The 27488-nt window shown below is 45.3% G+C and overlaps 2 protein-coding genes across 6 annotated transcripts in view; one reads left to right on the top strand and one right to left on the bottom strand.

The window, feature by feature from the left end:
* The window catches only part of foxp2 (forkhead box P2), a 122998-nt gene extending 104359 nt beyond the window's left edge, over window positions 1-18639 (bottom strand). For 2 of the 5 annotated variants that reach the window (XM_061807071.1, XM_061807065.1), the window contains exons 1-4: window positions 18039-18638; window positions 17838-17966; window positions 6248-6310; window positions 5705-5772 (exon numbers count right to left, since the gene is read on the bottom strand). The gene's annotated coding sequence lies outside the window, so the exon portion shown is untranslated. Of the gene's footprint in view, window positions 1-5704; window positions 5773-6247; window positions 6311-17261; window positions 17590-17837 lie in introns of those variants that run through there. The other 3 variants (XM_061807070.1, XM_061807066.1, XM_061807067.1) reach the window with 3 other exon arrangements.
* Window positions 18640-20771: 2132 nt separating this feature from the next.
* On the top strand, window positions 20772-26048 carry LOC133493579 (uncharacterized). The gene is made up of 4 exons (XM_061807072.1): window positions 20772-21007; window positions 21581-21633; window positions 21715-21794; window positions 23044-26048. Exons 1-4 carry the CDS (start codon window positions 20904-20906, stop codon window positions 24760-24762), a joined length of 1956 nt encoding a protein of 651 aa, XP_061663056.1. The 5' UTR covers window positions 20772-20903; the 3' UTR covers window positions 24763-26048.
* Window positions 26049-27488: the final 1440 nt, after the last annotated feature.

Genomic DNA, 27488 nt, shown 5'->3' on the forward strand with positions numbered 1-27488 from the left:
TTTGTTTTCAAACGCCTTTAATCACGTAAAGCAGATTGAGTTACCTCGTGTATGAAATGCGCTGTACAAATAAATTTGCTTGGCTTTGCTTTGCTAAAAATCCCCCTTAACTATGGCTTCTTTTGTCGTCTTTTTGAATAAAATAATGGTAAACACCAATCCTTTTAAAAAAGAAAAAAAAAAAGATAGGATTCAAGAAAGCGGTCCATTGAGGGGACTGGGAACAAAGTATCACAAAGGTCCAATGTCTGCTGTGATGAATATGTGTGAGATTAGAAGCCGTGTCATCATTTCCATAATGTAAAACACTTCTTCCCGCCGACTATTCACTAAATAAATGGCAGCGGGGAAAAATGGCTCAAAAATATTGGACAAAAGGTAGAGGGGAGTTTTGAATGACCCCTTTTCACAATAAAGAAGAAGAAGAAGAAGAAAAAAAAAAAAGACTGTCCAAACACATTGGGAAGCACCCGAGTGGGAAAGAAGCACTTGAGTATTTATCAGCGGGCACAATGCAAACGTATTACCATGTCACCTGTACCACTTAACTGGACGGGTCGAAGCGGAGCTTTGCATAATGCCAGGTGAAAATATCACCGCGGGTTTCTTTGGATCCACGACTCGCGTGCGGAGTCCGGCGAAAGGATCATTCCCGGATGCCGGTTTTCAAAACCCGGACGCCCTTGAATTAAACTGATACGCTGACTTGCTGCTGAATAAGTCTATTCTGAACCCCAAAAAAAAGGTTTAAATTAAAAGCTTGGAAAGAACTTTGCGAATGGCAAGTTGAAAAAGACGCATTAATAGCATTTAACAGACAGTCGTGGCTTTTAGCGGACCTAGCAAACGAAAAAGTAAACACCCTAATGTTGCCGTGCTCCATTGTAAGTGGCCACTTGACTGCAAGACCTTGAATGCAAGTGTTACTTTTCTAGAGAGATGCTCAAAAAAACATTTAAGTTGTGAAATTCCAGAGCTGTGGAAAACATCCCGGACTTGCCCTCCATAGCTATTGATTTAATGCATGAATGCAAAAGAGAAAGCAAATCGGTGCACTGTAATGTCTACGTTGAGTGTTGTTACAGAGATTCCTCCCACGGTAAGCTCGTCTATTTACTTTATCGCCAATATAATGCTTCACTGTGCATTAGCAACTTCGCAACGTGAGTTTCAATCAGCCGTCGAGAAACGTGGGCGCTTTCTGCGCGTGCTCAGTCAGGTGAGGAGATGAGACGAACGCAGCCGCCCAGGACGCAGTGCGGCTTTATGCAGAAGCAGTGCCACAAAATAAAAGCAGACAGATGGAGAGAAGACTCCAAAATAGTATAAACAGTTGCAACTCTGCTTAGGGACAAAACACAGGCCACATGGTGCTGTTTTTGCCCTCTTTCTTCAATGTTTTATATTTAATACAGAGCAAGGATTCAACTCCGACAATAATATTTGATTATCAATACATTGCGGCGGGAATGTACTCTCTCGTCTGCCTGGGTGCACCCCAATACACAAGTGCCGTGCCGGGGGCCAAACAAGTACAGCCAAACCTGCTCGGCGCCTGACACTGTGGCCAACTCCATAGGGGAAGGCAGTCCAACCCCTCTTCACAGGACTGGTATGATAGTCCAAGCTGTCCATGGAGTCCAGCAGAACTAACGCTAGTCGGAAAGTGTCACATTATTCCAAACTTAAGATCGTATCCATCCATTTTCTTTGCCGCTTATCCTCACGAGGGTCATGAGGAGTGCTGTAGCCTATCCCAGCTGTCAACGGGCAGGAGGCAGGCTATACCCTGGACTGGTTGCCAGCCAATCGCAGGGCACATGTAGAGAAACAGCCGCACTCACAATCACACCTAAATTGCCCAATTTAGAGTGTCCAATTAATGTTGCATGTTTTTGGGACGTGGGAGGCCACCCACGCAGGCACAGTGCGAACATGCAAACTCCACACAGGTGGGTCTGGGATTGAACCCGGGACCTCAGAACTGTGAGGTCAACGCCTTACCAGCTGAGCCACTGTGCCGCCTATCCATCCATTGTCTACCGCTTTTCCGGGTCGGTTCGCGGGAAAAGTACCTTCAGCGGGAATACTCAGACTTCCCTTTCCCCAGCCACTTCTTCCAGTTCTTCTGAAGGGATCCCGAGGCGTTCTCAAGCTAGCCGAGAGACATGGTCTCTCCAGCGTGTCCTGGGTCGTCCTCAGGGTCTCCTTTCAATGGGACATGACCGGAACACCTCACCAGGGAGGCGTCCGGTAGGCATCCGAATCAGATGGCCCAGCCACCTCATCTGGCTCCTCTCAATGCGGAGGAGTAGCGGCTCCACACTGAGCCCCTCCTGCATGACCAAGCTTCTCACCCCAGCTCTAAGGGAGAGCCCCGACACCCTGCGGAGGAAACTCATTTCGGCCGCTTGTATCCTACATAAACACCACAACAAAACTGCGAAATTTTCTGGGAAAGGAATTAAAGTCACAAAGTCAATGGAAAGGGATTCTGGGCCGCACGGCGTTCCCCCTGAGTAGTGCAGAGCGGGTCTTGTCCAATAAACACAGGTGAGCAGCTCGGGCAGTGCAGGACCACCGACTTGACTGACAAGCGAGCACTCTCACTGACCTCCATGCTTTTGTGTTACATGACAGGGAAGCGCTCGCCTAGACTGACAAGGAGGAAAGCGTGCGCAGTTTGCACTAGTTGTGTTCGGGCCAGGAGGATTTTGGTGAGCTTGGCTGTTAAAACAACCTGGCGTGCACACCGTGGCCGCCGAGTTGGCTTCACAGGTGAGGAGCGGGAGGAAACACCCGTGCGCGTCGGTTCCATGGGGAGAAAGCGCGGAAAGCTTGCGAGGGGGCCGGAATATATGCAGTGTGCCGACTGAATCTTTTCCACATGATGGGCCTCGGGCTGTTTTTGTCAACTGCACTCTTGAGTAGCAAGGAGTCAGGTAGTGTGACCACATGATTGCCCAAGAGGCACTACAGTGAGAAATGGAGAAATGAGGAGAGAGAGGTAAAGGAGAAGCAAGAACTATTTTTTTTTTTTTTTTTTGCAGGGACGGGGCCCATGCAGCAAGCATGATGAGGTGCAATCACAAACCCCATTCAGGGGGCAGTGGAGTTTGTCAACATACACACGTTCGCATTCCACTGTCTGTCAACTCCGTGACCAAAATCAAGCGGGCTGTATTTCAACACACGGGCCCACACACACAAAATTCCTGCCCTTTCCGCTTTCAAGCAGGTCGTCGCTGCGCAGTCCGGGCTCGCGCTTATCCCTTGTCAAGCTGCGATCAATTGATCATTCCAAACAAAGGACTTGGGTCTTTGCCTCTCGAGTGTCAACCTTTTTCCAGCGGTGCGGTTTGATTTCACACTTACAAAACACAGCGCGCAACGGCAGAAGAACGGACAGTAGTCGACTTACCGTGTATTAGGGAATTCTATGAAAGCAAATTGATGGTTTTTTTTTTTTTTTTTTTTTCAAAGAACTGCAACTCCAGATACCCTCGAATCTGGACTAACTCCGGCTCATCAGCAGGAACAAATCGTGTACGTTTGAGGTCACAGTGACGTCCCGGTGGAACATTGGATCGTGAAGGGCTTACATAAAGTGTGCGCGCGGTCTGAAAAATGAGGCAGCGTGACAGTTTGGTGATAACACAGCAGTTCAATCTGTCAGGACAATCAGCATTTAGACCTTGGGAGAAGAATGTGCGACTGTGTGCGACCGATTCATTGGACACGATCAGCGGGCGGGTGAAGCCACTCGTAATTCTTCCCACCTGAAATCGTGAGTTCAAACCAAAGTCAGGCCGCTCTGATGTCATGCCTGTCTCAGGTTGAGTTTCACAATAATCTGGGGCTGGGGGGGCCGGCTTCCGCGCCCAAAATTTCTCCAATTGAGTTGTGTGGAAAGAATCATGTGGAAGACGAGCCCATGAGCTCGTTTGAAGGAATTATTGGAGGGGTGCTCTTCATGCAACCAACCTACGTCAGATTCATAACTGGATAAATATTGTACAGTAATAAACCATGTAGACTAGACAAAAATATCAGACGTTCATGTGGAGTGGTAGGAAATCTGCAATCAATTCCTAATACCGTCTACTTTCTGATGGGTTGCATATGGTTTTACAGTACTGTTTGGCAAAACATTTCCCCTCTGAATATAATGTGGCCCATTGAGAAACAGGACAGGCCTCAACCTTGATCTCAGCTTGGGATAAGACGCCATTGGTCCATCGACTCTTGCTCCAATTTGCTCACGCTATCGGACCCAAAAACCTCATTAAAATCCCCATATGGAATTTCCCAAAAGTTCCTTTTCGAAAAGTGTGAAGACAAAATAGCAAACCGTACAGAATAGGCAGGAGATCCTTGGGAATGAGCGACAGAAAGACGGGAGGGGGAACCTTTGATGAGTAAGAGTTTTTGTTAAGCGAGGGAGCTTAAATTTAAAATATTCCATGTGGTGGTGAATGGGGGATTGACCAGTGGTCCTGATCTGAGCCACACACTGGGGCACTGGGGTTAATGGTGGATAAAGATAAAAAAAAAAAAAAAAAGAAGGTGGGGGGGTCGCTTTGCTGATCTCCAGCCTCCCCCACTCGCTACCTTCAAGTTTAACCTCCTGCACCAATCCCGAATCAGCTAGACAATGGAAGCTGCCAATAGGGAATCATCGGTAGTCCTTTTGATTTCTCCCTTTTTACCCCCTCGACGGGTCTGAGTGGCCGGGCTAAAGATCCGCAGAGGTTCGCCCACTGAGAGCCGCCGACACTTAGAGAAACCATTTGAGGATTGGAAATGAAATGACAAGAGCTCTCTGATCTATGACAAGAAATCAATTTCAGACTGGAAATGCGAGCAGAGGGTTCCTCCGTCTGAACCGCAGTTGCTTTAAAGCTGCCAAGATATACTTAATTGATGGAGATTTTGTGAAATCACTGTAAGTACAGCAATTTGGAATTTTTTTTCTTTTTTGCAATGATTAAAAGAAGTTTTCAGGCCAGTCGGTGGGCATGCATGCCCAAAAAGAAGTTCATCTTTGAAGCGATAACTGAGCGCTTGACAAATTAGGGGGCTGGTTTTTAAACCTTTTTAAAGGTAGGAAGAGTGTCTGGACACTGCTCAGAAGAGATATGACTCATAGGAGAGTGGACCTGAAAGGATCCGTGGCCAAATTTAAAAAGCACTGCACTAGATATTTATATTCTGATTCTAGGTATCCAAAAACTCACTGACATTCATACAATGATGATTAAAAGTCATTCAAACAATGGGGAATATGTCGGGATTTTATACTTTGATGACTGCATGACACAAGTGCACACTAGTCAGTTCAACTAAATATTGAAAATGTTGCAGAATCGGTTCTGTCTCAAAAGCACCAAATGCCGTATCCACATAATAAAAAGTGGCCCGCTGTGTTCAAGCTAAATCTTCATAGCCAATGTGTTCTGATTTCTCTCTCTCTCTCTCTCTCTCTTTCTAAGAAGCTAACGTTCTTGACTATGTAAACTTGCAAAAAATATTATTTTTCCAACTATGTAGTTCCCCCTTTTGTGGTTTCAACAGCTTGAACCCGACTAAACCCATCACACGTCGCATGACTGATGTGCCTCATTATAGTTTACATGCAAAACAAAACATACGCCACCATGCAACAACAATAATAATACATTTTTTATAAAGGTCTTTCACTTACCACTTTGGACTTGACAGTGTGCGTCTTTTCAGGTTGTTTCTATAGGCGCACGGTACGCATATTTCAGTCTAAAAACACAAGTGGGGAAAATACATAAATGTTTGGATTAAAAGCAAAAGAGCAGTGCAGCTCACAAGACTGTTTCGGCCTTCCTGTCTGTGCGCGCAGCCATCTGATTTACTTTAATATCGCTTAAAGCTCGCATGAGCCTGTTCCGCCACAAATCTCAATCAAGACGTCAACAAAATAAATAAAAAGACACCAAAGCGTGCTCACATTTGTCCGCATATCATAACTTCTGAGCGAGGGTAGATTGAAAAAGCCTTGGGGTGTGAAACAGGCACAACTGGAAGGGCAATTCTATCAAGGGGGGACAAGATTTGTTACATTTGAGGGAGAGTAATAATAGGCTCCTTTTGACCTCAACTCGCCACTACAATCATTCTACAGAGCTTACAGAACTGCACCAGAGTAGGGGAAAAAAGGCTCCATTAGAAAGTTTTCAGTTCATTTGAGCACTGACGGACATCAAATCATACTTACTCTGAAGGGATAGAACTTGCGTTGTCCGTCACGAGGCTCGAGGAGTCCCACGATGGCAGCAATCTGTGACATGAAGTGTATCATTAGTCCGTATTTATTTGCTATCATCTGTATACTCAGGGTGCATTCTAAAGCGCGGCTGCCGGCATGTGCGGGCTCGATCGGGTCTTGCCCAACTATTTTTGTTTCTGTATGGCTTGTAGGTGAAGGCAATAAACTGTGGAAACAACAAAGCGCACCTGGATTTGGCTGTGAAACGGGAGAATGCGCGCGTGCGCTTATAGACAAGACACACATACATACGTAGACGCGTTACTCTCTCTGAAGATAAAAGGTACAACGCCCGAAGGCGCACGATCTCAACACCAAATAAATCATTGCGCGACTCTGACAGACAATTGATTCCTCATCCATTTGCATTCAGGCGACTATACAGTCAGACTAAACGATAAGGGACTTGAGATATCATTTGAAAAAGTGGACAAAAACAAAAATCCAGGGGGGGTGACAAATTCATTTCATGTGATTGAAGCATGCCAGAGGTGGAATGAGGGGTACAAAAATGTCCCGGATGTTCCTCTTGGAGATTCTCTCGCTCTTAATCTCCCAGAATTCCAATGACCCCTACAGGCAACCGGGAACTGCTGAATCCTGAGGAATGTGCTCTGTGAACTGTACCAAAAAAAAAAAAAAGATGAAAAAAAAGCCTGAAGCTCAAAGAGCACAGCTGAAAACAAAACATGCCAACTGCTATAATTTCTCACTGTTTTGAGTTTGCGGAAAATGCTAGACAGATTGCTCGTTCGGTACCGAGGCAGAGTGGCGTGCGTGCGTGTGGAAAGAAAAATAAAAAGGGGGTTTTATGTTTTAAAAATCAAAATCGCTCGTGAATATTTTGTGTCCGGTGTTAAAATCTCAAAATATCAATTTGTGAACTGTGATGGCAAAAGCTAGCAAGTGCTAATGACTTTGAATGATTTGCCACTAAAATTGACTTTAATCCAGCTACATCATTTGGCCATCCATGTGATATTTTATTGAAAAAAAAAAAAGGAAATATTATGTCTGAGAGATTTACTAATTCCACACATATAGTAACTGGATACCAAAAATAAAAATCCATTGTTAAATTCCCTCCAATTGGCGGCCAGGGTGCACTCCACCTCCTAACCCTACCTCCATTCATGGCTGGGATAGGCTCCAGCACTCCTGCGACCCTTGTGAGGATAAGCAGCTAAGAAAATGGATGGATGGATAGATGGATAGATAGCATTCTGCATGAGCTGCAGCTTTTGAATAGTCTTTTTGGGGAGTCCGGTCAGAAGACCATTACAATAGCCAAGTCTACTAGAGACCAAAGCATGGATGAGCTTCTCCTGGTCTGCTTGGCACATGCGAGCCTTCATTTGGTATTATGTTCTTCAGATGCTCACAAGTAGTTTTAGTCATTGATTTGATAGATGATGCATTTTTTTTTTAAACTATTATGAACACCCATCGGTGGATCAAATGGTAAAGCGCTGGCCTCACAGTTTTGAGGACCCGGGTTTGCATGTTCTCCCCGTGCCTGCGTGGGTTTTCCCCAGGCACTCCGGTTTCCTCCAACATCCCAAAAACATGCAACATTAATTCCACACTCTAAATTGCCCCAAGGTGTGATGGTGAGTGCGACTGTTTGTCTCTATGTGCCCTGGGATTGGCCGGCAACCAGTTCAGGGTGTACCCCGCCTCCCGCCTGTTGACAGCTGGGATAGGCTCTAGCATTCCCCGCGACCCTTGTGAGGATAAGCGGCTAAGAAAATGGATGGATGTTAAATTCCATCTACTGAAAAACATTGCAGTGCATGAAAGTATTGGTGAAGGCCTAATAATGCTATAACCTGATATTTACATACAGTACTTGAACACTAAGTGGAGATAAACTCTTAAGAGTAGGGGGCATAAATACCTTCGCGGTACAGAAAAAAGGAGGGTCCGGTGATGAAAGAGGACATTATGCTAACAAGGAAGATTACAGTACACAATAAGTTTATCTTAAAAGTAAATACGGTGTTGGAAGAGGAGGAAGGGGGTGGGCATTATGGAAAAGTCGGCTGCAATATTTCTGTAAGGGACCAAATGCTCCTTATCAGCGCTCGTCGAGCAATTGAGGGCCGCTCAAGGAAAGATGAGTCTGGGAACCGATTCTATTCATGGTCAGACGTGTAATTACCCTCAGCTCACAGTCTAGACCCGGGCCGCTTTCACAGTATTTAAGACCCCTCCGTGCGACGCGCCCACGCCGGCTCCCGGCATCGAGCCGCGCCCGCTAAATCTGCGGGCAGATAAATTAGTAAAGAATGCAATAAAATGGACACAATGAGGGGAACTTCATCCTTCTCGCTCTTAAATGAGATTTCTTTGAAATGCAGATCAGCGGCTCCAGATTAGCGAATTTTAGCTGCTGTCAACATCATAACAAAATACAAATGCGATTGTTCGCCGACACCTTATCTCCTTGCTTCCATCTGCTGGCTGGTTATTTACTCCCCCCTGATTTAGAATGCAGATCTAAATAAGTCGCATCAAAAGGAGGGCTTACTGCACAATGGCTTCTTAAGCTTCTACATCAAGGTATTTGAGGAACCGGTAGTCACATGAAAAGGCTGCCCATCAAAGGCCCATCTCTAATGAACTCTCCCCGTATCAGAGGGAGCTTGTGGGGGCCGGGCTTTAATGCCTGCGTCTGTGCGGGGGGAGGACAAATCACCAACCCGTGGCGGGAAGGCTGGAGGTGGGGGGAGGCGGGCTGGCGGTGGTCCTCGGTTATCAAACGAGATTAGCTCGGCGCGGGCGTTAGTCGAGTTTTTCCATCGTCCGTTCGACGGAGCTAAGTGGGGATGAGAAGGGCACTCGTGAAAAGGTACTAGACGACGAAGGACAACCAAACGTAGCCACAGGTTGGTAACTTATTATGGGTTGTTTTCACGTGATGTCACCCGTCGGGCATTTTCGATCCCTGAGCTCCCGTAACTCACGCGTAGGCGAAGTGGACAACATTATGTTTGTGACCGCAATAATTGAAGACGCAACCGACAGCACATAAAGCCCAGACTGATTATTAGGCTACCTGGCATACACACATCACGGGACTCGGGACTGCGTCACAAAGGCGCAGTCTTGTGCCCTTGGTCTTTTACGCTATGTGACGGAAATCACGAAGGAGAAGCACTTACCTGTATGCTAACACGGAAAAGGAAAGGCGGTGGAATATTATGTTTTGAATATCGAGGCAAACTCCATTTATTTATTTATTTTTTTTAAAAAGTAGAACCTGTATATTAGTTCACAACGAGCAAAGCGAAATGTTGATTATTTGTTTAAAATTTTATGACAATGGCAGAAAGACAAAAAGAATAAACAAATCCAGTATTTCACAAAATTCTCAAATCCTTCCAGTGACGAAAAAAAAAAAAACAAAACAAAAAAACAATCTTAACTGTAATGTTGGCCTTCTGGAAAGACTATCGATTTAGCTCGTTAGCTTAGCCCGGCGACGATGGAGGTTAAAACCAGGCATTGGGATAGCAGCGTCGGGCAATCGTCCACAAAGCCAAGTCTCTGTGAAGCACAGAGCCGCAGAACGTCCAAAGTCTTGCGTCGGAAGCGTTAGACGACATCCCCGCTTACGCAGCCGGACTTGTGTACCGGATCGCGAGGCTTTGGAGAGTGCGCCGGTAAGCAGAGAGGCGTGAATGAATTTCTTGGTTTGGACGGGGAAGCCGCACAAAATTTTTTCTAAAGGTTGACAAATTGTGGGAATGGGCTAAAGGTTATGACATCAATTATGATACGTGATATGCGTGACTCTAAGACCTTCTCTGATCAGTGCCCCAAACCGCAGCACCAGTCTCACGAACAACGACTGAATACGGTCAACCGTCAGTCAAAGCAGGTTCTTCTTCTTCACCTTTGATCCTGGACACCCACTTTTTGACTGTACTGTAACCGGTTGTAGCTTCTCCTTTCCAAAGCCAGAAACTCAATCGCAGGTCTGCGCTTTTGACAGGCATCCAACTATTACCTCGTTTCCAAAATGCCTGACAGGAAGAGGACAAGTTTCAACAAAAATTAAAAAAATAAATAAAAGATCAAGTATTTAAACTACATACTGTGGAAGAAAAAAAAATAACAGAGGGTTAACCACATTGGACTTAGCGTTTTTTTAACTGCCCATTGTAACAAGCTAATGGCTAGATGCTAATGCAACAGCATTAAAATTAAAAAGCAACTCAGTGGACCCTTTTTTAATATATCATCACAAATGAGATTGCAATATGAAACCAGCACCAGAAAATATAAACAACACGACATACTATACAATACAGAAAATAAAGAAGCTCAGAAAGGAAATGCTATAATGTAGAATTGCTCAATTACAATTGGCTCTAATTGGACTTCCAGGTGTACCTAATAGTCAGACGAGATGCAATAAAGAGATTGAAAGGCTTGATCGTTCCTCCATTTTTCTCGAGAGGCTTGCAAAAAGCCCTTTTTGGAGGGGGGGGGGCAGTGCTCTTGCAATAACCTTTCATTTTAACGTGTAGGCCGGATTACAAGTGACAAACTACAGATTGAGAAGTAGGGAACCGCGTGGCGAGACTGTACAATCTGCTCCTCCCGCCCTCCTTCCTCTTCATCACCATCATCATCCCCACCATCACCGCCGACACCACGCAGCTTTGCGTGCACGGGGCCCCCACCAACGTGCACGGCGTTTACCAGCGAACAATTAGCCCCGGAGCACGAGCAGGGCCCGGCGCTAGCACATGTGGTTAAGAAGCGAGCGCTGCGGGAGAGCGCCAGATGATGAAGGGATGAGGATGGGAGGAGCAGCTGGAGAAGAAGGAGTACGAGGAGGGAGCAGGTCGTGTGCCAGACACGCGTTTGCCACTTTTTTATTGTGTGGGTGGTGGGGGGGGACTACTTCCTTTAACATTCACTCACAGAGCGAAGATGCTAATCATGTAAAAGTGCTCATAATTAGCCACATTTTAGGAACCCGGCCAGATTGAATCACGAGGGCATCTCCTGGCTGAGTCATTCCTCACCTCCCGCCCTTCAACTTCTCCTCACCCCCGCCTCCGGCGCCCCGTGTGCGGCACTGCCAACTGGGCTCGGCGCCAGTCGCGTTCGCGACCACGAGGGGACCCTTGTCGTGGCGCCTTGTTTAATGAAATGACAAAACAACAGATTTGCATATGCAGAAACAGGTGTTGTAACAGGTTTGACTCACACCCCCCCCCCCCCAAAAAAAAGAACAATGAAAAAGTTTTTGTGCAACAACAGCTGCTCGGAGGTATTTCGGCTCTAATGGGCACTTGAGTTGGCGCCATCTCCTGCCCTGCTGCTCACCAGAAGTGACCGTCTAAATAATAAAAGACTCATTGCATATCACAAAAACACACCTAAAGCAACCACGCGATTTGTGAAAAGTGTGTCCGAAAAGCTCGAAGCTGTGATCCACTCGTAGCCTGTAATTACCCCCACCCGCACCGATACGCCGCCTTCAGACCGGAGCCATGCGTCATCTTAAAAGTTTATACACTCCCCGCACGGACCGAGCCAAACCCCAGCAAAGCCGCTGTGGTGGAAACACGGCCATTGTTTAGAGTAGGATTAAGGCTTGTCGTCCAAGAGCACGAGATGCCTTCAGATGGCGAAAGGAGATAAAAACCCCTCCACTACGGTGGCTCGGAGCACGCAAACGCCAGCTAAAAATGAACATTTCTGAGAATGTCAAAACGTTTCGCGTAGGGAAAAATCTTAGCCAAAAGGGAGGGCAGACTTAAAACATCCCCTTTGTCCTTTCACGAAAGACACGGTATAGCGCTCCATACCAACAAATAGCCTCATCGCCACCCCCGGCCTCCCATCAAGCTTCGACCCTCCCCATCTTTGTTTTATTTGGCCGAGCGAGACAGAAGGAACAAACCTGAGACAGTCGTGACCCTGCGCGAGCGTTCGAGCTTGGTCTAGAGCGACGCCGGCAGAAGGCGGCACCATATGCCCTCAGCCCCGAGCTGGATGCTCTTTCTGCGGCCTAATGTGCCTGTCAAAAAGTGTTACTGTCACAAACCAGCCCCCCCACACCCACCCCCCGACCGCTCTGTGCTTTATTTTGCTCCTCTCACAACATACTTTCCTTTCGGGTCGCTAAGTGAAAAGGTACCAGTAAATGCCGTTTGTTTACAACTCATCTGAAATTAAATTTAACCGGCGACCGCAGCGGTGCGGCTAAAATAAGACATTTGACGGTTCCCGATCTCAAATAACCAAACTTTGGCTCCTCCCGACATCAAAACAGATGAGGTAAAGGACCAGCGCAATAGGCACAACTATTAGCCTCGAGCGCTGACTACAAGTGACAGGCTTGGCCGTCACATGTGGTTAGGACCTCCGCGGTGACCTTCCCTATTGCCACGAGTGACCTCTTATCTTTAATTCGGAACAAACACCCCAAAACCAACTATTTTTTTTCCCCCCACCCTGAAGAGAAAGTCATTCATCATACTGTGACCACAGCACGTAAACACGTGATTATTAAATGAACGGAGGATAAGATAATAGTCTGTGACTGAGGGTGGTGATTGAAAAGAGGTCGGTGGTCCGCCAGTGTGTTCCGAGCGCGTTTCACGCAGCCAGTGTGAAGTTCTCCCACCCGAAAGAAATTATCACGTTGAAAGATGGAGGAAAAAGGAATTTCTCCATAAATTGGTCAGAAAATATAGTGTCCTTTGGAAGACAAGCAAAAGGTGGTGAACTTTCCGAATTGGTCAAAAATTTGTCTCACTGTGACGTGATACACAATAACCAACCATTTTCTTTTGTCGCTTATCCTCATGAGGGTCGCGGGGAGTGCTGGAGCCTATCCCAGCTGTCAACAGGCAGGAGGCGAGGTACACCCTGAACTGGTTTCCAGCCAATCGCAGGGCACATAGAGACAAACAGCCCGACTCACAATCACACCTAAGGCCAATTTAGAGTGTCCAATTAATGTTGCATGTTTTTGGGATGCGGGAGGAAACCGGAGTGCCCGGAGGAAACCCACACAGGCACGGGGGGGAGAACGTGCAAACTCCACACAGGCGGGTCCGGGATTGAACCTGGCACCACAGAACTGTGAGGCCAACACTTTACCAGCTGATCTACCGTGGCGCCGATACACAATAAGATTTAAGATATTTAGATCACCTTCTCTAGCCTACAGAGCACACCTGATTATAAGCCTCACCCAGTACATTTGTAAAGGAAAGTACTGCTGTCCTGACAATGTTTGGTTCTACCTGAGCATGCGAGAAGTCTTATTCACGTTTAAAAAAAACATTAAGTCCAACCAATATTCATGAATAACGGATGTAAGTCTCAGCGGGTGCATAAAGTTGCACAACAGATGACAAAGGCATCGGCAAAACCACGCAGAACTAGAAGTCTCATTAATGGTAACAAGTACTCGAATTTCAGGCCTATAGAGCGCACCTGATTATAAGCCTCACCCAGTACATTTGTAAAGGAAATACCATTTGGTACATACATAAGCCGCACATGTGTAAAAGCCGGAAGTGCCCACATTGAAACCCACATCGAAACACTAATCCTAACCCTATTCACAAAGGAAGACGGTATACAGAAAGAGTTTTCAAAGTTTTAATACCCTTGCTTAACATCGCAAAAACATCGTAGCATGAATGGGGCTGAAAAAAAAAAAAAAAACAGCCGTGGCAGCTACACAGTAGCAACACGGTAGCACAGCACTAACAGGGCCGGTTAAAAAAAATGCATACCTAAATCACTGAGACGCGGCAGTAACACAGTAGCAACACGCTAGTGCGGCGCTAATGCAGCACAAACAAGGCCGGTTAAAAAAAAAAAAAACATACCGGTAAAAATCACTGCGACACGGCAATAACACAGCAGCGACATGCTAGCACAGCGATAATGGTAGTGCAGCGCTAACAAGGTCACTTCCTCCGCACAACTCACGCTTACCTTTTCTGCTCGAGTGCCCCCTTACGGCCATTATAAAAAAATGCACAAATTAGCCGCATCGCAGCACAAGCCGCAGGGTTGAAAGCGTGTGAAAAAAAGTCGCGGCTAATAGTCCAGAAATTAACTGAATAATACGGTGTTTCGGTGTGAAAAGGGCTAGTCCACTCAATGGGAAAAATAAGAACGAGGTGCCAAGATTACAAAACATCACATCAAAAAAACATTTTATAAATTAGCGTCCACTCACATCCAAACATTACCGTCTTTCTCCAAGACAGACGTTTGCCAAAAGCTACGCTTTCGACACATCAGATCGAGTTTAAAAAGCCAGCGCCAACGAGTGCACAGTCGCCTTCCTAATCTTCCTTACCCCGAGTGTCTAACCCGGGCCCCGAAAAGCTGCGGCGATCCAGTTTGGCTTAAGTGACCCGAAGCAGAAGTAAAAAAGTCTGAGCTTGTCCCAAGACCCTTAGCAACTGGCCACACAAAACATCATTACAGTGATGTGGATAATTACGGCGCAAAAGGGTGGCCTCTTAAGCGCGTAATACACTCTTTTATCTCCACAAGTAAATCTTTCCAATGCTGACAGCTTGCAGCGTATGATCCCGGTAAACAAATACTTTTGTGCGGCACAAAAGTGCCATTAAAGGCCAAAACTGTCAACACAAATTCCATTCTTACTTTGTGAGAGAAGGGGGGGCGGGGGGGGACCTCAACGTGATCACTTCTGGTTGCCTTAACATGCATGGAGGTTGTCATGGAAACATTGGTGGGAAGTTAAAAGGGATAAAAAAAAAAATCCGAAGATTTTTCATTTAATTGCCTTTTTGGATTAGCAACAGAGTTGGCTTTATTTTATTTTTTTGTGGATTTTACAGCTACGACGTATGGATTCCAGAGCATATGATCTAGATAACGGCGTTATTTCAAAAACAAATAAGGCTAAAGGGAAATAGTTAGAAGAAAGCCGAACTGTACATTAGCATGGACATTGAATGACTTTTATTTATTTATTTATTTATTTTAAAAAGGTGCTGGTTCCTTCCCCTTGAGCTAGAAGGATTGAAAAGTAGATGCAAAACTGAGCGTTTCATCAACTAAATTAAATATAGTTGATTTTTGGCCATATTTCCGCTTTTTTTTGTTGAATCTGGCTTCCGTCCGCGTCAGCTTCCGCGTGCAAAGTTTCCAGGAACGACAAATAAATTGAATAAATTGCACGGCATTTTCTACCTCGGCTCAGTTCGGAAGCAGTGATTTCCACCTTTGAAGATTTTTATTTTATTTTATTTTTTTTACACACACACACACACACACACACACACACACACACACACACACACACACACACACACAGACGCGTGCACATCCAAGCAGCATTTCCAGAGCTGAAAACGGGAGTCTTGATTTTGATAAATGATTGAAACTTATGACAGGTTACACACATTAATCCAGCGGAGGACATTCATTTTCCGATTACCATAATGTAGAGCGCGGCTGCCCGATGATGAATGCAGTAATCAAAAAAATGGACGCCGAGCGAAGGGAGAGTGGCTTTAATAAGTGCTCCCGACAATGGTCAGGAGACTAATGGCGATTTTTTTTTTTTCTAAATATAAAATGAAGTGACCTTTCTTGTGGCACAACAGAGCATAATAAACAAGGGGCTGTTTTAAAACTGCTTGGAGAAATTATTACAGGAGCACTCCAACAAAGGGGCTGATTGTGCGCCGGCATATTTCACGAGGGCCGTTTATTGGCGCTTGCCACCTTTGAAGCGGAGGAGCTGCTGAGTGAGGCGGGAACGCCGCAGCGCACACCTGCAGAACTCGGGAGGGAACACCTGTGCGCCCCGCGGCTCCCCGCAAGGAGGGTCGCGGCGACTCGCCTCGGGGTTGGCGAGCTCGTCAAAAGGGAAACGTTGAAATATTGCGCGGAGTTTGCGGAGGGCGGGACGGTATCGATACGGTACGGGTTCGACAGTATCGACGCAAATGGATAATATGTCGATACGGCCACATGTCACATGGTGCATTTGTGTATTGCACATTAATGGGTGTAAGAAGAATTCTTATAAGATTATGAGAGAAAGAGCAACTTTGAGACATTAGTGAGTTCTCCCATTGAGAGTTCAATACCCTAATACGATTGACATCATTGGAAAAAATGTTGTGATATTATCATACAGTGATTCCCACCCATGAGAACAGCAACGAGATAAGTCACGATCATTTATGAGATTTAGTTCAGATATGACATTTAGCCCAGATTTTAAAAATGTGTCTCACGACTGAGTGGGAAGATCAGATATGATATTGTTATATCGTGACAGTGATGATGCATAAATTTGTGTTGATTCTACATAAAAGTGCCCTTTTGAGTTTATGGTCACAATTAATATTTTCTTAGGAACGCTGGAATACAAAATCTGTATCCTACAAATCTGGACCATTGATTTTAAATGAGACTTGTCATTTTTCTGACTAGTGTAATGCTGCAAAAATGTGTACGTAATTAGAATTATTAAAATTGTGAAAATTATTCCTTGTGTTCACAAAGAAAATTTAAAAAAAAAATCACTTCATTTTTGTTGAGCAACGTTGATGCAGCTAAAGTGCAAGATATACTGTACACATGTACTGTATTACTTTTGATTATACTAAAATAAAACGATAATCAAGTGTTGGTCCACATGTAATAACTATTATTAAAAACAATTATTTTTCCATTTTAAAATATCTTTGGTGAAGTCAATAGACTAAGGCATTGGGGAAATAATGATAAAGATTTTTTTAAAATGTTTTTTGAATGACGGACGAAAATACAAACCAAACTCAAATTTACCTGATTTAGCGTAAAATCATTTTCACCTACGCAACGACCACCGTAGACGTGACGTACTTTACGTAAACAAACTAAGTTCGGTCCACTTCCTAGGTCAAAACGCGAGTTTAAAAATGAAATTAAATGTTGAGCAACTTACCAAAAACGAGTGTCTGGTGTATTTTCCTCGCGATGAAGTTAGTAAAATTAAAAAAAAAAAAAAATTATAAAAGTTAAAAAAAAAATGGTGGGGGACAGGTAGGTGAATAGCGAAGTCCTCAGTTGCGGCCAAGCTCTTCACTTGTGACAGTCCGAGCTAGCTGACCATGACGAAACGCAACGACGAGCTGCGGCCGAGTCAAACAAAGTACAAATTAAGCAAACTAAAATAAAATAAGAGCGAGAGACGCACAAAATATTCCTCTGTGTGTGTGGGGGCACCACTGTCTCATACGCTCTCAACCAGCCACCGCCGCTGTTATTATTAGGCTTGCTAGTGCAACCCAGAGGGGGAAGCGAGTACGACCGAGTCCCGTTTGAATGACGCGGAGAGCGTGCAGAAGGGGGGGGGGGTGAACAAAAAAAAAAGAAAGAAAGAAAGAAAACCAAGAGGCTGCTTGTGAGTGTGTGAGTGTGTTTTCTTCGCGTTTCCATTCAAACACACACACACACACACACACATCAAGATGTGTCCACGCCACGCAATTTGGGACTACACACGCGCACGCACACTAACCTCCTCCTCATCCTCATCCTCATCCTCTTCTCCGTCGTCATCGTCTTCCTCCCCTCAGCGCGGAGGTGTGTGTGTGTGTGTGTTGTTATTTTTGGGTGCGCTGCGACCCCGTGTGACGTCACGGCCCACCTGCGACGTAAACCGACAAAGTTTGTCAATTCATTAATGACAAAATAAAAACGCGGCGATCGTCCGACAAACCTTTGTTGACGCCATTTTGTTTGCCATCCAATTTTAATCTGATGCTGTTCAACTGTTGTCGTAATCACACTCATAAAAATGACAATGACAGAAATGGAAAGAGAGTAAGTTCATATCTATTTCATAATATCCCATATGTATGTTTACTTTCATATACTGCAGTTATGAAAACAACAATTTTGCAAGTGGTTGTTTCAGTGGGAAAAGAGCAACCCACATTTCATATGAAACACGATTAATGTCGATATTATTTTGAATTACTTATTGGAATAGAATGGCAGTCACATACGGGATGCAGTAAAATTATATATTGCTGCAAATATGATTGCAATATAAAGGTGGGAGGGAAAATAATAGAATGAATTAGCAGAGTGTCACAGGTAATTCAGCTTGTTCAATAATTAATAGAAGGCATTTCTGAAATAATGTTTCACTTTTTTCCATCTTGTTCAACCTCTGGAGACGATGAAATATATAGATTATATTTTATTTTATTTATTTATATTTATTTTATATATTATTTTCTAAAATGGAGAAGTACATGCTTCTCGTATTTAAATGTAAATAATAGAATTTATGCACGGTATTTTTTGTATGAGTGCGATAAATTTGATTTGTGAATAAATGAGTGACAATTTCGAACATTTATTAGTAACCCATTCTTTTAAAAATATCACGAAACAATTTTTTTGGAGGGGGGAGGAAATGTGTCGTGGGCTTGAATAGAATCGATCTGCAGCAATTCTTTGCAAATATAAACAAATATATTCATTTTTTAAATGACTGTGAAACTGTTTGAAAATGTGCAATAAATTCCTTATCTGGCTTTTTATGATAAAAAAAAAAAATCTGTATGTATGTATGTGCATGTTCGCTTGTGTTCAAAATGTTGCAAAAAAAAAGTGGAAAACTGCATCCACGAGAGATGAAACACTCTTGTCAAAATATAGTAACTTGCTGCCACCGAGCGGCCATTTTTAAAATGACAGTCAGTAGTCGCCCAGATGTTTATTTCTATTCTCATTGCTTTCATATCACACCAATCATGAAAAATATGTTGGGTTTTTTTGTATATTGCAGTGTGACTGTATGTGGATGGAGGGGCTTCAATAATTGACCTTTTGACTTAAAAAAAAAAAAATTATTGATGGCCCTTTGAAATTAGTATTTTAGTTCCCCAACGGAATACACTATTTTATTGTGATCAAACAGCACCACCTATACGCCATCTCTTGTAATTACAAGATTTCCGGATTGAATGGAGGTGGGGGAAAACGTGAAAACGTCATTTTCTTCATTACAACGACATAATTAGCGGTTTCGGAGCACTTTCACTCGGGGACTTGAACATTTGCAGCTATATCAGTCCACTCAAGGGAAAAAGGAATGGTGGCGCCTAATAATAGCTGAAGTCCAAATGGGCCATTAAAAGTCATTAGAGGGAAACATTTGGCTCCAGAACAAAGTCTTCTTTTGTGGACGGAGGCCACCTGTGAGGGATTGTGTGACTCGCGTTGAAGTCGACTGACGAGATTTACTGTAACCGTAAGTGGGGGGGGGGGGGGTTTGACGGTCGCACTGCGTATCGGGGATTAGTTGAATTAAAGTCCACACGGTTGAACGCATCCGGGGCTTTAATCTGTCGGACAAAAGGACAAAAATAATCTCTCCTTTTTGGGTCCAAAAATGAAGTGAAGAACTGTCAGTACAGAGAAGAAGAGTCGATGAAAATGACCAAAACACATTTGATGTTTGAGGGCTCATCTTTTCGGAAATATTGCATCATGGGAAATGTAGGATCTTGTGACTTGGGGTAACCTGAGGACAAAAGTTGCTAACGGCATCCTAACGTTAGGACGGAAGGTCTTTTGGATTTGAGTGGAACGCTTCCATCGGCCTCAGGCGGGCGTGGTGCTTTGCCAGGTCCAGAGCGGCGTTACATAAGCCCGCCTCGTTCGGATTTATTTATCCTTGTCGCTAGCAAAACACATTGTGGCGGGATAAAAGGAGCAAAGGACCAATGCGGGCCCCCGGCTCGGCTTGAGCTGCGTGCGTCCTATTAATAGGACTGGCCTCGGACTCAGCTGCAACCCAACTCCATCTGTCCGGTCACGTCCCCCTTCTCCTCCGCTCGTCCCCTTCTCCAGTGTCCCCCTGCGCCACCCTCCGAGGCGGACGGACGCCGGGACAGGCCGACAGCCGGCTCGCGGACCCTCGCGCACCATGGAGGCTCTGTCCATTCAACTCCTGGAGGAGGACAGGATGTCTTTTGGAAGGCAAGAACGTGAAGAAGAGACCAGGATGGAGGCCTTCTCTCATTGGGGGTCTGCAACGGACGTGGAGGAACCAGAATGGGGACCCCCGCCGGTCGTACGGAGGAAGGTGTCGTTCGCTGACGCCTTCGGCCTCGATCTGGTTTCCGTCAAGGAGTACGACGACGTCAACTCCGCCGAGGACGGGGACGACGCCGCGAGCGAGGCGCTGCCGCCGCCGCTCGAGGAGTTCTACCTGTCATGCCTCTTTGCGGCACCGTCGTCCGAGGAGGAGCTGGAGCGGCGGTTGGAGGCGCAGATGGTGGAGCTGGAGAAAGTGGAGCTCCTCCCGGGAACCACCACGCTCCGAGGCAGCGTCCGGGTCCTCAACCTCTGCTTCGGCAAGTCCGTCTCCGCCCGGATCACCCTGGACCGCTGGAAGAGCTACTTTGACCTGCCGGCCGACTACGTGCCTGGATCGAGTGATAGGAAAACAGATCGGTTTACATTCCGGTACACTGTGGTTCCTCCGCTGGAGAAAGAAGGGACTAGAGTGGAGTTTTGCCTTCGATACGAGACCTCGGCTGGAACCTTTTGGGCTAACAACCAGGAGATGAACTATGTCCTGTTCTGCCACCAGAAGACTCCCGTGAAGCAACAAGTGCAGGACGACAACAATGGCGTGAAGATGAAGAGGAGCTGTCTCAGAGCCAACAGGTAAAATCGTCACACCCAAAAACTAAATTCCAATTTGGGAGGGGGGAAATTTAAAGGTGACTAAACTTTAAATTGAACTACGGTAATTTTTAAAACTTTTGAACGCAACAACAGAAGGTTGTGCAAAGAAACACAATTAAGAGTCCACTCGCAGGTTCGAAGGGAAAAGGTCAGAGGTCAGGTTCACCCTGAAATAACCCGAATATCCTTCAATTTTTTTACAATTAGTGTACACGTCTTTGCTGAACTTACTTCTTGTGTTTAAAAATGCATTTCGGGCTAAAATCGGCGGCGATTTCTGCCTGCCGACTCAAATGCCGTTACATAAATTTACAGCGGCCGATTATTTTGCCCATATATGGTGTTGTTGTCTCACTCTCTTGAGATTGGAGTTAGACAGGCATGCACATCCTGTGTCTACGTGATAATCCTGATGTATTCAGTCAATACAAGTAATAAAAACGGGATTATGTGAGGCTATCTTTTTTTTTTTGTGCCTGTGACATAATCAGAGGCATTTTATTGAACTGATATAAATAGCAGATGAACGTGTGCATGTTTATGTTATTACAGGAGGGGGAGCGCACGGGAAAAGGAGACCGTGGACGCCCCGACACTCGCCGCAGGTCCATTTGCACGCGTCACGTTTATAACGCGGGTGTCAAAGAGCAGCCGCCGCTAAACTTTGACCCTTGTCGCCCCAGCAGAGGTCGAGCCCGAGAGTGACGCGGCGGAGACGAGGGCAGAGAGTCCGCGGTTGTTCTCGCCGGACGAGTGCAAACCTTTGGTGAGGTCGTGTTTGGGATTTATGATGAGATTATGGCTGTGGTGAGCACGCCGAAATTCTTGAACACCCAACAAAATATGTGTTTCACGTTTGCAGTCTCCTGAGACCCAATAATGTTTTATTATATTGATGACAAATATGATCTGTGTAACAGCATTAATTTAAAAATATGTTTACTCCTTCAATACTTACGGAGCCCCTAAAGGGACATTGAAAAAAAAAAAAAACCTAACTGGTTTCTCATTGTAATGAGTAACTTACTCATTGCAACGAATAACTTATTCATGAGTAAATTACTCATTACAATGAGAAAGTGTCGAAAAACTACGGAGCCCCTAAAGGGACATTGAAAAAAAAAAAACAGATTTCTTATTGTAATAAGTAACTTACTCATTACAATGAGAAACCTACAGAGCCCCTAAAGGGACATTGAAAAAAAACTGGCTTCTCACTGTAATGAGTAGCTTACATCATTACAATGAGAAACCAGTTTTTCCTCCTAAAGGGACATTGAAGAAAAAGCAAAAACTAACTGGTTTCTCATAGTAATGAGTAACTTACTCATTACAATGAGAAACCAATTGTTTTTTTTTCCCCAAATGTCCCTTTAGGGGCTCCGTAGTTTTTCAACTCTCTCAGAAGACAAAGCAAATTGTAGTTTACGGCTACCTGAACGCAGGAAGCTACCGCTAGCTAGCAGGTAAATAAGCTACGACCCAGAGGTAGACATTTCTCTACACTTACTCATTACAATGAGAAAGTTTCTCATTACAATGACTAACTTACTCATTACAATGAGGAACTTTTTTTTTTCAATGTCCCTTTAGGGGCTCTGTAATTTTCTGATGTGTTATGGAAAAAAGTTCTGTTTTTGCATTTTCTGCACAGTGATCAAGAATGTCCTGTATTTAATAAAGGGATGTAAATGAAAATATATTTCATCCAAATTACAGTGAAAAGTCTTATTTTAAGAATTCAATATTAAATAAATGGTGTGTTGCAGCCCTAAAAATATTATTTTTTAAGTGTGTAGTTTGCCCTGGTTAAAACAGCACTGCATTGTGTAGTAAGTGAAGTCACCGGATTGGTAATTCATTTTATTTGTGTTATTAAATATATTATAACTATATGACAAGCAGCACAGAGTAAGAGTACCTACTGTGCGAGTAACTGTACAACAAACAAACTCTCGCGGTGCTTGGAGCATAAATGCTTCGCTCAAACTCGGACCTTGTGGCCTCTCCGACAGGTGGCGAGCCTCAAAAGCCGGCAGAGGGCGGCGCGCCTGGCGCACGTGAAGGAAATCTTCTCCCAGAGTTGGGGGCAAGCTTCCCCGCGTGACCCCATGAGCACCCTCCAGCCCTCGGGGGAATTCTTGCTTCAACGCCAAAGGAAACAAGTGCTCACTTATCACCAAATTCCACTGATTACACTGGACTGGGACAACGATAAGCAGCAGCAGTGGGTGAGCTCCAACGTGGAAAATATCTGGACCGGGAGAGCCAAAGTGAGCTTGTCGAAGGCGTCGGAGGAAACTGTGAAAGGTGCGCTGTCTGTGAACGAGATTTGGGGGACCTTTCTCAACGGGAAAAGTCCTAGTCCTGAAAATGTAAGTTCTGTTTGTGACGTATGGCAGGCGTTTATTCACGGACCTCGCTACGAGGACAACTGTGGCATTCCGGAGTCCGAATGGCCGCAGAAAGCGGCCTCGGTCCCCCCGACGAGCGAGATGCCCGGGAATGCGCCACCGGCCACCTCGCCGGCTTCAGCTGTCGGTCAGGCGCCGTCACATGCCTCGCCGGCTCACGTTTCCTCACGCGCCGAGGAGAAGCGTGCCGAGAGATCGAGAGTCGCCGCAGCTCTCGCAGAATGCGGCTCTGCGGGGGCCCCGCTCGAGTCCTGCGCTTCTGTTGACAATTTAAGTGAGCGTCACGAGCGTGAGGAAGAACGGATGAAAGGAGGAATACAGGGATACGAAGCCGGAGCAACAAGCCAGAGGGTGCCGACAACGACAGACATGACAGCGGAGGCTGAGAATGCCAGTCACGACGGTGACGGGATCTCACGGGAAGACACAGGTGGCGAACACAACGCGACGGATGACTTGGTGGCATTTTGGGACACAGTCGGACACGGCGCGAAGGACGCTGCCGGACGCGGAGCTGAAGGCGGGATCGGAACGGACTGCACGCGTGCTGTCACGTTTACGGAAGAGGACAAAGTCAAGCCTCGGGAAAAGAAGCCGAGCGCAAATCAAACGGAGGACAGCTCGGTTGAGACAAATGAAAGCGGACGAACAGAAACTGCAGATGAATTTGAGCCAAACGAAACAGGAAGTGACATGGGCGCAATCTTGAGAGAAAATAATGAAGGCCTCAAAGACCAGTCAGGAACAAAAGTCTTTGACAATCTATATCCAGACAAAGATCACCAAAAACAAGGTTACAGGTCAACATTGGAGAACATCTCAGTAGAGTTTTGGAACCAACCTGAGTCATCAGAGAGAGGCCAAGACGAGCAAAGGAGTTTGGACGTTGTCAACGTCCCTTTGGTGGGAGATAGTGAGGTGAACGAGGCTCGTCTAAGGAGCACCAAAGCTGAGCCTGTTGTGGCGGAAACCCTCGCCGTGATCGAGTCCAGATCTGACGGAGGACAAATCAGAGACGATTTGGTCAGGCGGGTCCGCGGTCAAGCCGGCAACGATCCACCACGAGGCGATAAAATCCCGGGGCAGTCCACCTGCAGTCCCGCCAGGGGGTCCGGCGGTTTCCTGTGGTGGAGCGTGCTGTACATCCTCAGCCACGTCGCCAGAATCGTCACCTGCAGCCTGCTCGTCGCCGGGTTCGTCGTTGTCGCCGTCCTGTACGAGTTCCCGGCGTTCTTCGTGGTCTACATGTTCCCAATGGCCTGGTGGTTTTACAAGTGGTGGAGCCCTCGGGTGACAACGAACAAGGCTATCGGTAGCTAGTTTGGAATAGCAACATAAGATACGGTGTGTGTGAGTGTGTGTGTGTGAGTGTATGTCTGAGTGTGTGTGTGAAATATAATACAACAGTTTATTAATGGTATTCGATCTTCATAATGAATGATCACACAGAGACATAGTGAAGGAGGATGAGGGAGTAGGTGCAGAAACTCAAAATCTGACCAAGAATCTTTGTCTTCTTGTTGGGTAAAAATAAACTGATTAGATTTAAAATAAGACCCATCACTGTTTTACTTGAAATAAGTAGAAAAAAAAAAGTACTAGAGCAGTATTTTTTTTCTTGTCACAATGATTTTTTTCTACTTGCAGTATTTCAAGTGACATTTTGCAGGATAAAAGTGAAGTTTTTCTAAAAACGAGTAACTTTTTTTTGTAGGTGTTGTGTTATTTAAAATTACCCGAAATAAGACAACGATTCTCTGCAGGATTTGGATTTTTTTTTTTTTTTTTTTGCAGTGGTAGGTGCAATAACAACAATGTTACTATTTGTGACATTTTCTGTGATTTTTATATATCTGTATTTTTGTCTTTCCTACTTTTCAACTATTGCAGTGGTTGTCTGGCTTTCCTGAATAAAGTAAATTATTGGCCACACCAACTTTTTTGGAATCATTTCTGGCTACAATATCCAACGTTTAAACCAAACCAGTGATTGGTGTGAGTCTCGTTCACTGCCTCCCTTCATAGTTAACGTGGATATTTGACGTCTATGTCCGTCAACGGGAGCGAACGTGTTTACAGCAAATGGCGGCTCTTCGATAGCAGGTTTGCTGATTTGCATTTCGCTGCCAATTAAGTTTCCCTAACAACAAGAAAGGAACATCTTGTTCACGACGTTGCTGCTATTTTACCCCCCACATGAATAAACTCTCTGAACCTCGGCGTCTCCCAGAACGAGAAAGCCGCTTTCCCTCCTCGCCTCTTGTCTCTGCGGAGCCATCCATCGCTTCGCTTTAAGTGCTTGTTGACAAGATTTGGAGGGAAGTCAAAACTTCCCCGGGAAACAGCGCACGGTTTTATCGCGGCTCCTCATGGGAGACTCTGCGGGCGACGCATCACGTCGCTTGATGACAAAAATCGCTTAAAGGTTGCACTTTTGTTTAGAGTCAAAACACTCTGTTAGCGCGCCGCACAAATATTTTGTTTGTAGGAAAACAATTTCTGTCAAACGGAGAATAAATGGGCTGACAAAGACTTTTATATATAATAGCGGCGATCATAAATCTACCGAGCTATTTATTTAACCTAGCTAGCCCATCTATCTCTGTCTTGTAATGACATCACACGTTCAAAAACGGACTCGCGTTTCAACGAGTGCGTCACGCCACGACGACCGCAGTTCAGCAGAAGTCACTCGATCCAATCTGGGGTATGGCGACCTTTTGTAAAACGGGCGCCAATCCCGCGCTTGGCAGCCCTCAGAGCAGCAGATGGCCGCTCGCCAGCGTTGGCACGGACGGCAGAAGGCCGCTCCTCAGAGCACCCGCTCGAGTTTGTTTTGATTTTTGCACAAATCACACGGAATGATGACTTGGATTCCTCAAAATTGAGTGATGTCGTGATGAAAAATGAAATTCATCGCGAACACGGTGAAATGCGGCAAGCGCGTTTATACTGAAGCGCCTTGGCATGACTTTTGCTTTAAAATAGATGAACAGAATATTAAGGATCGCTTAAGTCGGAGTCTCAGAAGTGGAGCCGATGCGTGCGCCGGGCTGAGAATAAAATCTACAATAGAATTAATTTTTTTTTTTTTTTGGCATGGCTATCAAAATACATCACGATCTGATGAAAGCAAGGCCGAACTAGTGGAGCATGAAGGCGGCAGCATCGTGCTAACAACTTTGGGCTTCTGCTATGAAAAAAAAAAAAAAGAAAAAAAATCCAGATAAGCTTTCGAGAACAGGGGTGTCAAACTCATTTTTATCGCGGGCCACAATGTAGTTCTGGTTTCCCTCTGAGGGCCATTATGAATTAAAATAAATAATAATAACAATATAAATAAATAATAACATATCTATAATAAGAAAAATAATAAAATATAAAAATGCTTTTCCGCCTCATATTTACAACATGAAATTTATGAACTAGTTTTGAAGTCAGATATCAAGGGTAATGTAAGATAAAAAAAAAAAAACACTTTCCATATCTCAACATTATCATTTATGATATGACAGTTTTGTCATGATCCTGCCGCTTCAGCACGAGCTGTGCGGGTGTCCGCGCAGGTGCGCTGATTGGAAGGTGCACACCTCATGCAGCCTGATTATGCTATGGATTTATATGACCGCGATGACAACTGGCCGGCGCCAGTTCGTTGAGCTTCATGCCCCGTTCCAGCACTCTCGTATCCCTGATCGAACCTGTGTGTACCGACCTTCGTCCGTTCTCCGACCAACCTTGTAAGCCTGACTCCTTTGATACTTCTGCCTGCGTTGATTGTTGTCCCGTGTACCGACTCCGCTCATCTGCTCTCTTCGCCCGACGTCCTAACTACCGCTGCTGCACCGGACTGCCTGCTCGATCCCCGACCTCGGCATATAATAAACGTGTCTCTTCTTGAACTACCTTGCGTCTTCCGAGTTCCTGCATTTGGGTCCTACTCTCGTTTCCGATGGGACGTGACAAGTTTGAAATTTGTTCACAGATTGAACAAGAATCGCAGAAGTTGGCACGCATGATTTACCTTCGCGGGCCACATAGAATCA

This window comes from Syngnathoides biaculeatus, chromosome 20 (assembly GCF_019802595.1).
Source record: "Syngnathoides biaculeatus isolate LvHL_M chromosome 20, ASM1980259v1, whole genome shotgun sequence".
In the NCBI taxonomy this organism is placed as follows: Eukaryota; Metazoa; Chordata; class Actinopteri; order Syngnathiformes; family Syngnathidae; genus Syngnathoides; species Syngnathoides biaculeatus.